Genomic DNA, 11,899 nt, shown 5'->3' with positions numbered 1-11,899 from the left:
TTAGATATGTATCTTTCTTATTCATCTAGTGTACACAAAATACAAACTATAAATAGCCAAAGAAATACAACAAAAACGAGAAAATTTATTTACCATATACGCACAAGTCCCTTCCTAGTCTATTTTCGAAAAAAGGAGAAAACATATATTTTCTCCATTCCAAATATGGGAAATCCCTACGTAATCTCGTTATGAAAATTATGTGTAAGCATTATCTTGAGCTAAGAACGCCACGACCCTATTATAATCCCATTCAAAAATGGTACTAAGAAGCATGATCACAAAACCCATTCCACGACTAGGTAATATATTCTTGATACAAAGGCTACTGAGTGTAATACATGTCACAATCTTATCTCTACGATAACCATAAAACAAGAACATATAAAACAACCAATAACGGATAACGTTTGATATATGGCTTAAGTAATGTGATAATTCTCTTCTATGATGGAAATGAGGAATCAAGGCGGGAACTCGACAACAACTTACAGATCCAAGACGCTCGTCTAGATCCACACATAAAGGCCTAATGGCCACTTCTATGTTGCATCAATGATGTTGGCATGTGCTAGATTCATGGTATAGATGTCAAAACATAGTTTATCACTAGTATTGGAAAAGGCATACATATAAAATTTTTCATTCATTCACCACCTTTTTCATCCTTAATATGATCAGTCAGATATACCGTCACAATTTCCATAACTGCCCGTGTGTATACTTATCATCACAACAATTCAAAATATCATGCAATATCAATATATCTCTGTTAGGTATTCAAAATATCATGCAATATCAACATATCTCTGTTAGGTGCATTTTGTGCATTTATTTTGCACATCTAGTTCTATCACTTCATTGCATTTTACTTCATAATTCTTGCATTTGGTTAACTATTTGGGCACTTGCATATTTTATTCGTAATGAATGGTGCTCACTATTTTTGGTTTATTTTGTAGGCATTATGGAGCAATGGAGGTGAGAATGGAGTTGGGAGCTTGGAGCATTGGAGCATGAAGAGAAGATGGACTTGTCGTGTAGCGGAAGAGAACTAGAAGACACAACTCGAGTTGTTGCATTTCATCCTAGAATAGGACCACGTTTGAAGCACGGCCTGTGTCACACCGACGCGGGTCGTGTTTGTCCTTTTCATCTTATATTTGAGCAACATGACTCGGAGTGAAGTTAGGCCGAAGACAAAGCAAAGTTTGAAGACTTATTGGAGTTTTTGCAAAAAGCATGGCCATGCTAAAAAATGGATGACCTTAAGTTAGGCACGTGAACCGTTACTAAAAATTTGGCTTATGTTTTATTGGCCGCTTATATAAATTGAACTCTTGTGTAGTTAATTAACTTTTTGGGCACCTAACCGTTCTATAAAGTTGATAATTGGTAACAAACAATAGCTTTCTTATTATAGAACATATATCACATGTTTTCACACTTTCGAACGTATAAGAAGATATGAACATTGTTGGGAAGCTTGTATAAAACAATTTGATGCAATTTTTCAGTACAATCTAAGAGTGTGTTTAGGTTGAATTAGTAAAGCTAGGTTTAGTCAAAGAGCATGTTTTGGTTAGATAATTTGGCAAACGAGATGTATTAGAGCATGCTAATATCTTTCAGTACCAAATTAGAATAATAATCATGAATTACATCAAGTCATAATCAAGTTAAATGACAAACATTGAGAACTAGAACTAGAACCATTTCAACAACTTGTTTACAAATCTATTTCATTTTCTGTATGTTTTCAAAGTAGATTTTTATTTTTATTATTTAAATTTTTGCAAACAAAATCCCATTCGTGACCAAAATACCTTGTGCAAAGAAGTATATACTTTTATCTTGTGTCTCTATGGTGCGACCATGTTTGTCTTGCACTATTTTTAATGCATTAAAAGAGTATATTTGGAGTCTATTATACCTCTATTATTTGATGAGTTTGATACACCTTACAATCTCATCACCAATTTGTGATTCTGTCAACCCCGTATGTAAACTTATCATCACCAACATGATGATCGTTGTGTGGACGAACATGCTTAAAACCATCTAATTTTGTTGTTTCGTACACAATATCAAGAGGCACCGTAGAATGGAAGAAGTTACATACGTGCTTGTTTCCAACAGCTAACAAATTTTCATACAATCGGTTTTCACCATCAAATCGATTTACAAGGAAATATTTCCACCTTTGACAATATGATCAACATCAAACAATGTTATCATATTTGGTAACAAACAACGAACAACATCTATAAAGTGTTTGAGATCATTGTTGTCATCTAGCTCGATAAGATTATACATTCAAACATATTAAATGAATATAATTATATGCTAAACGTATCTTACTCACCACCAAATTAACCAACCCATAAAAGTTTATATCTAGAGCAAATCCATATAATAATGTATTAATTAACACGCCCCACGCTCTATAAAGCCATTGATTATCACGTACAAAGTACTCTAAAATCCTCATTAAATTTGAACCAAAAAAGCGTGACAACTTGAAACTAATGAAACTTTTGATTAGATCTACAAAACTACTCAAACATATAACAAAAATTTAAGATTTTTCATGATAAAGAGAAATTTTCCAAGGTTGCAAAAGTCCTTCTCTCGAATGATAAGTATTTGTGAGATTTGCTTTGAAAAGATTAATAGCAATTAGTAAAGCTGCTCTGCTACATATTTGGTATCTCACAACTACATCCATATACAAAGTCGATGGTCATTGACAATATGTTAAAATTTGAAAATATGAAAATGGCAAATAGAATAAAATAATCTAAAGATGGAATAGATTAAGATTCAATTACAAAGAAAAAAAACAAGAAAATTGTGAGAACTAACAATTACAATCAGTTATAATAATTAAAAACTGCAGTAATTATAAATTAACAAAACATGAAAAAAAAACCCATACTTTTTATACAACTAAAAAATAAGTAAATAAAATAATATCCAACAATGATATCATTTTATCAGTGTTTACAAAAATACAAATTTACTTAAAATAACAGATGTCTTTGTTATATATTTTTCCAAAATTTACCTAAATATACTGAAATAATAAACAAATATTACAACTGTACAAACAATTCATACTGTACTAAAAAAAATACAAAAACTGATTTGGTAAAAAAAAAAATGATTTTTCAGAAACAATCACAGTTTGGTACATTATAATTTATAAATATCTATAACAAACCCCATTTACTTGCTTCTGGGAAAACAAATAAATAACCCTCATAATAAAAACTCAAAAGGCTGCTATCGTTAAATATTTAATCAACCAGCTTTAAAATAATGAAAAAACAATTTGTGAAAATAAATGAAAAAACAAACTCTGAAAATTATCATTTTCGACGTCTAGCGGTGACCATTTCTGGGCTGCCTTTTCTCATCATGGCTGCAAATTCATCATAATTTATCCGCCCATCCTGCAATAAAAATAAATAATAATAAATAATTTTTATTTTTTCAAAAGTAGATTGCTATTTTTTTTGAGAGAGAGAGAGAGAGAGAGAGAGAGAGAGAGAGAGAGAGAGAGCATAATACATTATCTGTGTCAACTTCAGCAATAATTTCCTTTATTGTTTTCTCATCTCCCATATTGTACTTCTTCAAAGCATGCTCCAATTCTTCCACTGTTATATATCTAAATAATAATAAAAAAAAAACCAACAGATTAATATATAAAAAAAATCAAAAATAGTTTGCATAGAAAATACATATATACTCACCCACTCTTATCCTTATCAAAGTACTCAAAAGCTTTATACAAATGATCTTCCCTTTCCACACGATTCAAATGCATTGTTGCAGAAATAAACTCAATATAATCAATCGTCCCATTTCCATCCACATCAGCCTAATAATAATGTAATAATCAATACATATACAAAGTATGTACTTATAATGTATAATGTATTAAGGGTATTTTAGGAAAATTACCGCTTCCATTAACTGCCTGACTTCTGATTCAGAAAGCTTGGTGCCAAGTTTAGGAAGACCTGCTTTGAGTTCTTCAAAAGTGATTGTGCCACTGTTATCAGTGTCCATGGATTTGAACATCTCCTTCAATCCAATAATCTCTTCTTCTGAAAGATTTTCTGCAATTACTTTCAGAGCTACTTTTTTTAATTTGTTCATGGCACGGAATTGTTTCATTCTTGTAAGGACAGCAATGTCAATTGGCTTATCTGATGCATCACCATCTTCTCTCATCCATGGGTGATCTATTTATAACATTTTACATTCCAAATTTATATCAAACTTATTGATTTCAGACAAAAGTACAAAACCATGCATATTGTAAACTTACTTAGGACTTCAACTGCTGTAAGTCTTTCTTTAGGATCAGATTTTAGCATCTTTTTCACAAGATCTTTTGCACTACTTGATATGCTTGGCCATGGATCAGATACAAAATCAAGATTCCCACGTAGAACAGCATCAAAGATGCTTTGCTCAGTTTCTGTAAAAGATATGAATTGTTGATACATGTATTCTATGATGATAATAACTTCATTGAAATTATGTATATATATACCTCCCCAAAATGGTGGGACACCACTAAGTAAAATATAAAGAATTACACCAGCACTCCAGATATCTGCCTCAGCACCATAATGTCTACGCAGGACTTCAGGAGCCACATAATATGCACTTCCAACAAGGTCTCTGAATACATCTCCTGCAACATATCATCTTAACATGATAAAACGCAAGAAACACAGCAGGATATATCATCTTTTGTAAAACAAATAAACTGCATATGGTAGTATGTGGTTGTGCAAACTTGGTGTAGAAACCTAACCAAGGTACATCGAGAAAGAAAGAAGTTCTATATGATCATTATACTCGAATACATCGTCCGGATGGAAGTGTCCATTTTGAAACCCTAATTAGAGGTTATGTGTTCGAATCTGGTGGAAAATGGAAACTGTTTGATTGATTATCCCCTTTTGGATGTTGGATTGTGATAGAACATGTATTTGGGGAAAAACATCTTAAATGATTTAAATGGAATACCTGGTTTGAAAAACACCGAGAGACCAAAGTCAGTAGCTTTCAATGGCGAGTCTTCATCGGTACTCAAGAACAAAAAGTTCTCAGGTTTTAAGTCTCTATGGAACACTCCCATCGTATGACAATCATGCACCACCGTCACCATCTGCCGACAGAGCCCAGCTGCAGCACGCTCCGAATAATGTCCCTTCGCTATAATCCGATCAAATAGCTCCCCGCCGGCGCACAACTCCATGATTAGGTTAACAGAGTGCCGATCCTCGTAGGCGCCATGGAGTTCGACAATGTTACGGTGTCCGGTGAGGTGATGCATGATCTGAACCTCTCTCCGGACATCGTCGATGTCGTCCTTGTTGATCAGCTTCCGCATCGCGATCGACTTGCAAGCGAACTGTTGGTGCGTGGTTTTATGAGTGACAAGATACGTCACGCCAAATTGGCCGCGGCCTAGCTCTTTACCGATTGTGTAGGTTGCGCGAACATCTTCCATTGGCCGCCCGAGGACACGGCCGACGGAGGCCGGCAGCGGTTGGCGAGGAGGTGCCGGATCCGATGCAGGAAGGATTGTGAGTCCCTTGGGTGGAGATTGTTTCTGAGATGGTGGGGCAGTTGAGTTGGACGTGGTGGTGGTGGTGGCGCCGCCGTTGCCGGCAGCCGGGACGCCGTTGCAATTACCCATTATGCGGTGGGAGTAAATATCGTCAAGATTGAAGTCAAAGCATGTGTTGAGGCATGTGGAGAGATATGTGGAGGGTGTCTAAAATAAGTTGCAGATGCTAAAATTACCAATATACCCTTACAGATGTAATGCTTTAAAGAGTGAGACAAAGGACAGGTGAGTCTATGTAAGGTTATGTTTTAAATACAAAAACAGCATAATCCACTATTTTAATACATGAATTTTGTGAAACAATAATATTATATTTTCAGAAAATTGAAGTTTTTTTTTTATTTTTTTTATCGTCCGTAATAAATAAAAATATTTTTAACACATGTCACATTTTCATGCCACATGTAATTTTATGGTTATTTTAAATTAATTTTTATTTCACATGTTATTTGTCATTTTATGGTAATAAAATATAAATAGTATTTATATTCAATAATAAATACATATTAATTTTATTAATGAATTTTTCTTCTAATTTCAAAATTATCAAATTAAAGATTCATTAATTTTCTTTATTTATTTATCTAAATTATTCGTTTAAATTTAAAAGAGAAAAAAACACTTTAATTTTTATAATTCAATATTTTTCACTTTTCTTATAAATTCATAAATGTTTAGAATTTTATATTTAGTTTTTTAAAAATAAACTCATGTAATACATGAGTCTCACACCTAAATTATTCTTAAATTATTTTTGATTCCACATGTATTGAGACTTAAACCCTCGATTTTAAAGAGAAAGCATCACCAGCTACTATTGGACTAAAAACTATTTGGTTTCTGAAAATTGAGTAACTCATATAAATGTATTTTTTGAAAAAAATAAATCAATATTTTTTTATTTTTGTAAAATCACCGGTCTGGAAATAGGTATTATGTATTCAGGAACCTACTCTGGAATATCGGAGAAGGATTATGCAACAATTAATTTCTTTAATGTTTTTTTATTGTTTTATATTTATGGTTTTATATGTTTTGCATGTTAATTTTTTTTATTTATGGTTTTATATAGTATTTAACTAGACTCTATCTTTGATTTATTGTTTTATATTTATGGTCGTATGTATTACAAAAAAATAATAGTGTTTGAAATCTTTAAATCTAAAAAAATAATAATTATATAAAGTTAAATATGTTTTAAATAATACTACAAAGTTCAAATGAACCCTATCTTATCATCTTACCCCAAAAAATTCCATCAAACCCTTGCGATATTATATGGCCTAGGTTTCGGTTGACTCCTCTATCTTTAATGATTTATCCACGATCAACAACCATGTGAACTAACACAAAAACACTCACAATCCTTTTAACCCATAAAACGACATGTAACACCCGTAGATGCAGGCTAGACAATTAAGAAATAATAACGTGATAAAACGACATTTGATAGAAGGTTATTCCGAATAAATAATATTAGCCAAAGTTTTAGTATGCACAAGGTTCTAAAAAGCTCATCATGGCTCCATGACTTGTATATGCCGTCAAACTTTACCAAAATGTTGTTTTAACTCATATATGTTTATAAAAATGAATAATAATTGAAAATACATATAAAAATATTAATTATATATAAAATTGTCGCCTTAAGTCACGCCTTACAAACGACGGGCTCGCCAACGCTTGGAAAAGCTTGAGGCTTGACATTATCGTCAAGTCATGTCTTACGTTATATAGAACCTTAGTATGCATAACAAAGATTTCGTAAATATAAGGAAATCTGAAATCTGACTTCGTGTGAAGAAGTTATGCTTCTTCGAAGTTTCGCGTTTAAACCGACATGGATATGTGTATCGTAAAAGTGAATTTTTGATAGATTGCTTATTAACCCAGGTAATCTAAATAAAAGTCATAGTAGTCGTAAAACCGAGAGCGCGCATATAGAGAACGTCCAAATCTAACTTCATATGAGGAAGTTATGATTTTTCGAACTTTCAGCGCAGCAGAAATCGAAATCCAAATCGGTTTAATGTTAAGACAAATTTACCTAAGAATGTTAAAGTCAATAAGTTTGACTCTACTTCAGGTAAATTTCACTATCTAACTCTGCTAAGTTTCAATTCTGAGATTCTTGATACATGATGTGACTGGGTCACATATTGATATTTTAAGAATCAAATAAAAGTAAAGAAACTTAAAGAAAGAATATGTTGAATCTGATCGCGTAGATGGATTTCTATCGCATAGTTTGAAGATTGGATTCTTGAGCTACGTCTTAGGAGTTATGAGATATTGCTTAGGAATATATAACAACAAGTTTTCATATTGATTGTAAGGATAAGTTCTTCCGCAAAGTTTTTAAAATAAAAGGAAAATTTCTGATTTTATTTATTTTAAAATATCCTTACAATGGCATTTGTGGAAAAAAGTGTTGTTTATATGATTCCATTGATAGCAATAGTGGGAATATGAATTTGATTCTTTCATTTTTGGTAGTGTCTAAATTTACCAAATAAGGAAAGATACTCATCACCCAAGTTTCAGTTGGATAGAAACTTGGAATCATGCAAGTTGTATAACATGATGAATGAGAACTTTCAAGCATTTGAAAATTAAGACTAACTACTTGTTCACATGGATGTGTGAGTCAAGTGAAGGACTAAGGGATCAAGTACACTTTCTTGTGCACTTATCAAAGTCCACCACAAAAGATGGATAAGACTATTCGTCATGATTTACTAAGGTTTAGTAAATATGATTATACTTACAAGCTTAAGTATAATTCTGAAACATTGGAAAATTTTCAATGTATGACATAGCGAATAAGAAGAATCAAATTAGGCAGAAGGATAAAAGTTTCTCAAATCTGAAAAGATTGGAGAGTACTTTAGTATTAGTTTTTGTGATCATCTTAATGATTAAGAAACCATATCAAAATTAGTTCTCTAAGGAAATCTTAGTGCATTCTTATGACTAAGAAGAGGAACTTGAATTGTTGAAATGGTTAAATCAAGAAGAAGAGTCATACTTCGTTCCAATACAAGTCTTAGAGTCATACTCCAAGATTGTAACTTGAGTGACATGTCTTAGAGAAGGTTTAAAACACATGTCAAATGTAAGAGTAAAAGTTTTCTACTCTTGTACATTTGATATTGGTAAGTTGTGATGTTTTGGATAAAACAAAGACCAACTAAGGCCAATTGTGTGACGTGTTTGTCTTTATTAGAATGCACACTATCTCTTGAATATTTGACAAGAAAGTCTTATATGTCAAGAGGACAGTGGGAGTCTTAAAGGTCTTGAAAGTCTCAAGAACTAATCAAGAATAAAACCTGAAGTTCTTCACTAACACACAACTTGAGGTTTATAACCTATTGTGTTGACATATTTTGTGCCCATTCCAATTAAAGTTGGCTTTGCATATGAGTTCTTAGAGTTCTCAATTGGTTGCACAACAACTTGGAAGCAATGGAAGGCCCTTGAGCTGCCAAGTGGCAAGAAATTAAGATTAAGTTCAGTCCATATGACTTTTGATTTTTCATTATCCTTGTCTTGTGACTATGGTTTTGACAATTCACATGGATAAGAACACATACACCATTAAATCTAAGTGTCATAAGGTTTCTCTCCGACTCATGAAAATGATGGTGAGGAAACACTTTCACTAAGTAGATTTTCGTTGGATAGCAATTGTGATATTTGCATTCTCAAAGTCATTATTGGAGCGTGTGTGGTTTACCGGCACACTAACATGGACTTGTGAGAAGTGGAAAAGGTCTAAACAATTGAGACTATGATTACGACATCCCTTTTCATAGTTCTAAAATTGTTTAGACACACCTGTGAGCTATCTAAAAGAGGTGTATGATTTTGATAAAGTTTTATCAAAACAATCTAGTATTAGAAATCTGAACTTTAGTAAGAAAGTCAGCTAATTTCTGAGTACATGTCAAAGCTAGTGGGAGCATAAATGTTATGCTAATAATCATCATGTTAGTGGGAGCATGATAATTATGATAAAGGTTGCAAGTTAGCAATGTTAATTATAGAAAACAAAAAAAGTTTAAATTGGGAAATAGTTGTTTTGCTATAATTAAGGGAGAGGAAATTATACTTCATCTCAATTCTGTAAGCTTAGATCGTGAGGTTTTAATCGTATTTAGTCAAGGATATACTCAACATAAGGGGATTCTATATATGGGTCCATTATTTGTATTCTCAAATTCGAATATGATTACAACATCCCTTTTCATAATCTGAATTATGAGATCTTGGCAAACTGAAATGGAAATATTATAGCAAAAAACTAGTTTAGTCTTTATGTGAGACATCATGAATCGTATCCCATATGCTTCAGATATAGGATCGATTACATGTGCTATATTCATCCTTTCTAAAGTTTTCCAAATGCCTGGGGCATTAAGAAGGGAAAAGGTCTAGAATTAGATATGACTAAAAGGATTAAACAATTGTCGAGGACAATATAAGGTTTACCAAAGATTGGTTGCTCAAGGACAGTTGGAAGTATAGTGATAATTCTGGAAGGACCATATTGACATAATCTGTAAGGAGGCAACTCTTGTTCAGTAGTGATAGTCAAAATGGAATCTGGAAATGTTTCAAAGTTAGAAATTATTCAATCTGTGTAAGATTAGGAAACTTAATACAAGAAGGATGTTTTTCAAGGAGCTGATCTCCTTTGGAATGCTTTGTAATGGTTTTTGTCAAGTCTTTCTAACTTTGTGCATAATCATTACAAGAGGATCAATGCATATAAGTTTAGAATCTAACAGATTTCAGTAAATGGAATGAATTTGGAATTCTTGCATTTGCAATAAGGATTTGGGACTGTGAAAAAAGGATCATTGGAGTTATGTTCAATTGATCTATTTCACAAAGTAAAGATCATAGACAAACATAGTATGCATACTTGGTGTATGGTATGACTAGTGTTTAGAAAACATAGTGTACATGCTTGGAGCATGGGACAACTATTGTTCTAAATTCAAGAATAAAGTTGATAGCTGAAACAGTATACAATGAATAATGTGTAATCATATGGTGATAAATAAAATGTGTTTTATTTATGTTCATAGGTTTTGATACCATATTGGATTCAATTATTCTTGTGTTTCATTTTGCATGTTTTGACTTCCAGAATAAACTAGGTTATTCTTCCGGAATGACTATGTTATTCAAACCATCCACAGTCGGTCATATGTTGGATTAATTTCTACGTCCATAACTATAATTGGTAAGACTTGACACGACCCGACATGGTCCATTTGGGTTGCATGGCATCATGTACTTGGATAGACTAAATCAGAGAAATAAGACACTTATGGTTATTAATATATTATAAGTTCTAGTATATTAATAATAAGAATAATAATATTTAATTAGTATTGATCAAGAATTAATCTAGAATTAATTATGTGATCAAAAGAAGACTAATTAAATATATGGGTTGATTGTGCAAATCATCCATAACTTATATAGTGGGCCAAAGCTCTATGGATAATCAAGTTGGGTTAAACCCATAGGATGCTCCATGGAGGTTACATAACCCATGGGTCATGGAAATGAAAGGTCATGACAATTAGGGTTTACATGGTGTAACCCTAATTGTAACACACTATATAAGCATCATATTATTCACCAAAATCAGAAACTAGTGTGTGTAAAAGAAGGGCTAGCCGATTTCATGAGTTATGGATTTCTCTCAAGTCATTCCAAGTGTATTTGGTGTTGTGTGAACCATTTGAGGTGTCACACTTGAGGCACTAGGCACTCAAGCTTCATGAAGACTTTCTACATCAAAGAGGTATGTATTCTATCTTGTTATATTCATTGTCTTGTATGCTAGATTAGGATAATACCTTGGAAAGTTCATATTTGTATGTATAATAGAGAAAACATAGATCCAAGGTATTTAGGGTTGCATGTACACTTAGGAGTGTTAGAATGCTCAAAACCCAACAGTAACAACACGTGATATTAAGAGCCATAGAAAGGTACATAATTTCCTCTATTGAGATCAAATCTATAAAGGATCTTATCATTTCACATCACTAAAAGGACGACTTCGCAATATAGCAACAACTTCACAAAAGAAAATGAAAAAATAAATCCAGAATATAACAAACTTACAGTAAGCAGAAACCATAGACAAAAATTTGGGGTAATACACCCGATCAACCAACAGATCATTGTGCCGCCTCACTTTGTCAACCACTTCCTGAG

The 11,899-nt window shown here is 32.5% G+C and overlaps 1 protein-coding gene across 2 annotated transcripts; it reads right to left on the bottom strand.

Annotated features, from left to right (window-relative positions):
• Window positions 1-3,146: 3,146 nt before the first annotated feature.
• On the bottom strand, window positions 3,147-11,881 carry LOC111918768 (calcium-dependent protein kinase 1). 2 transcript variants are annotated; one of them, XM_023914389.3, is made up of 8 exons: window positions 11,807-11,881; window positions 5,050-5,803; window positions 4,568-4,711; window positions 4,340-4,492; window positions 3,970-4,253; window positions 3,759-3,886; window positions 3,574-3,673; window positions 3,147-3,455 (listed from the first exon to the last, which is right to left on the bottom strand). In XM_023914389.3, the coding sequence occupies exons 1-8, from the start codon at window positions 11,864-11,866 to the stop codon at window positions 3,372-3,374; spliced, it is 1,707 nt and encodes a 568-aa protein (XP_023770157.1). In that variant the 5' UTR covers window positions 11,867-11,881; the 3' UTR covers window positions 3,147-3,371. The 2 variants fall into 2 exon arrangements, with proteins under 2 accessions (XP_023770157.1, XP_052620517.1); XM_052764557.1 differs by having other exon boundaries at window positions 4,340-4,711.
• Window positions 11,882-11,899: the final 18 nt, after the last annotated feature.

The sequence above is a fragment of the Lactuca sativa genome, chromosome 6, assembly GCF_002870075.4.
Source record: "Lactuca sativa cultivar Salinas chromosome 6, Lsat_Salinas_v11, whole genome shotgun sequence".
In the NCBI taxonomy this organism is placed as follows: Eukaryota; Viridiplantae; Streptophyta; class Magnoliopsida; order Asterales; family Asteraceae; genus Lactuca; species Lactuca sativa.
Note: the sequence above shows the minus strand (reverse complement) of the source record. Positions and strands in the feature narration are given on the sequence as shown.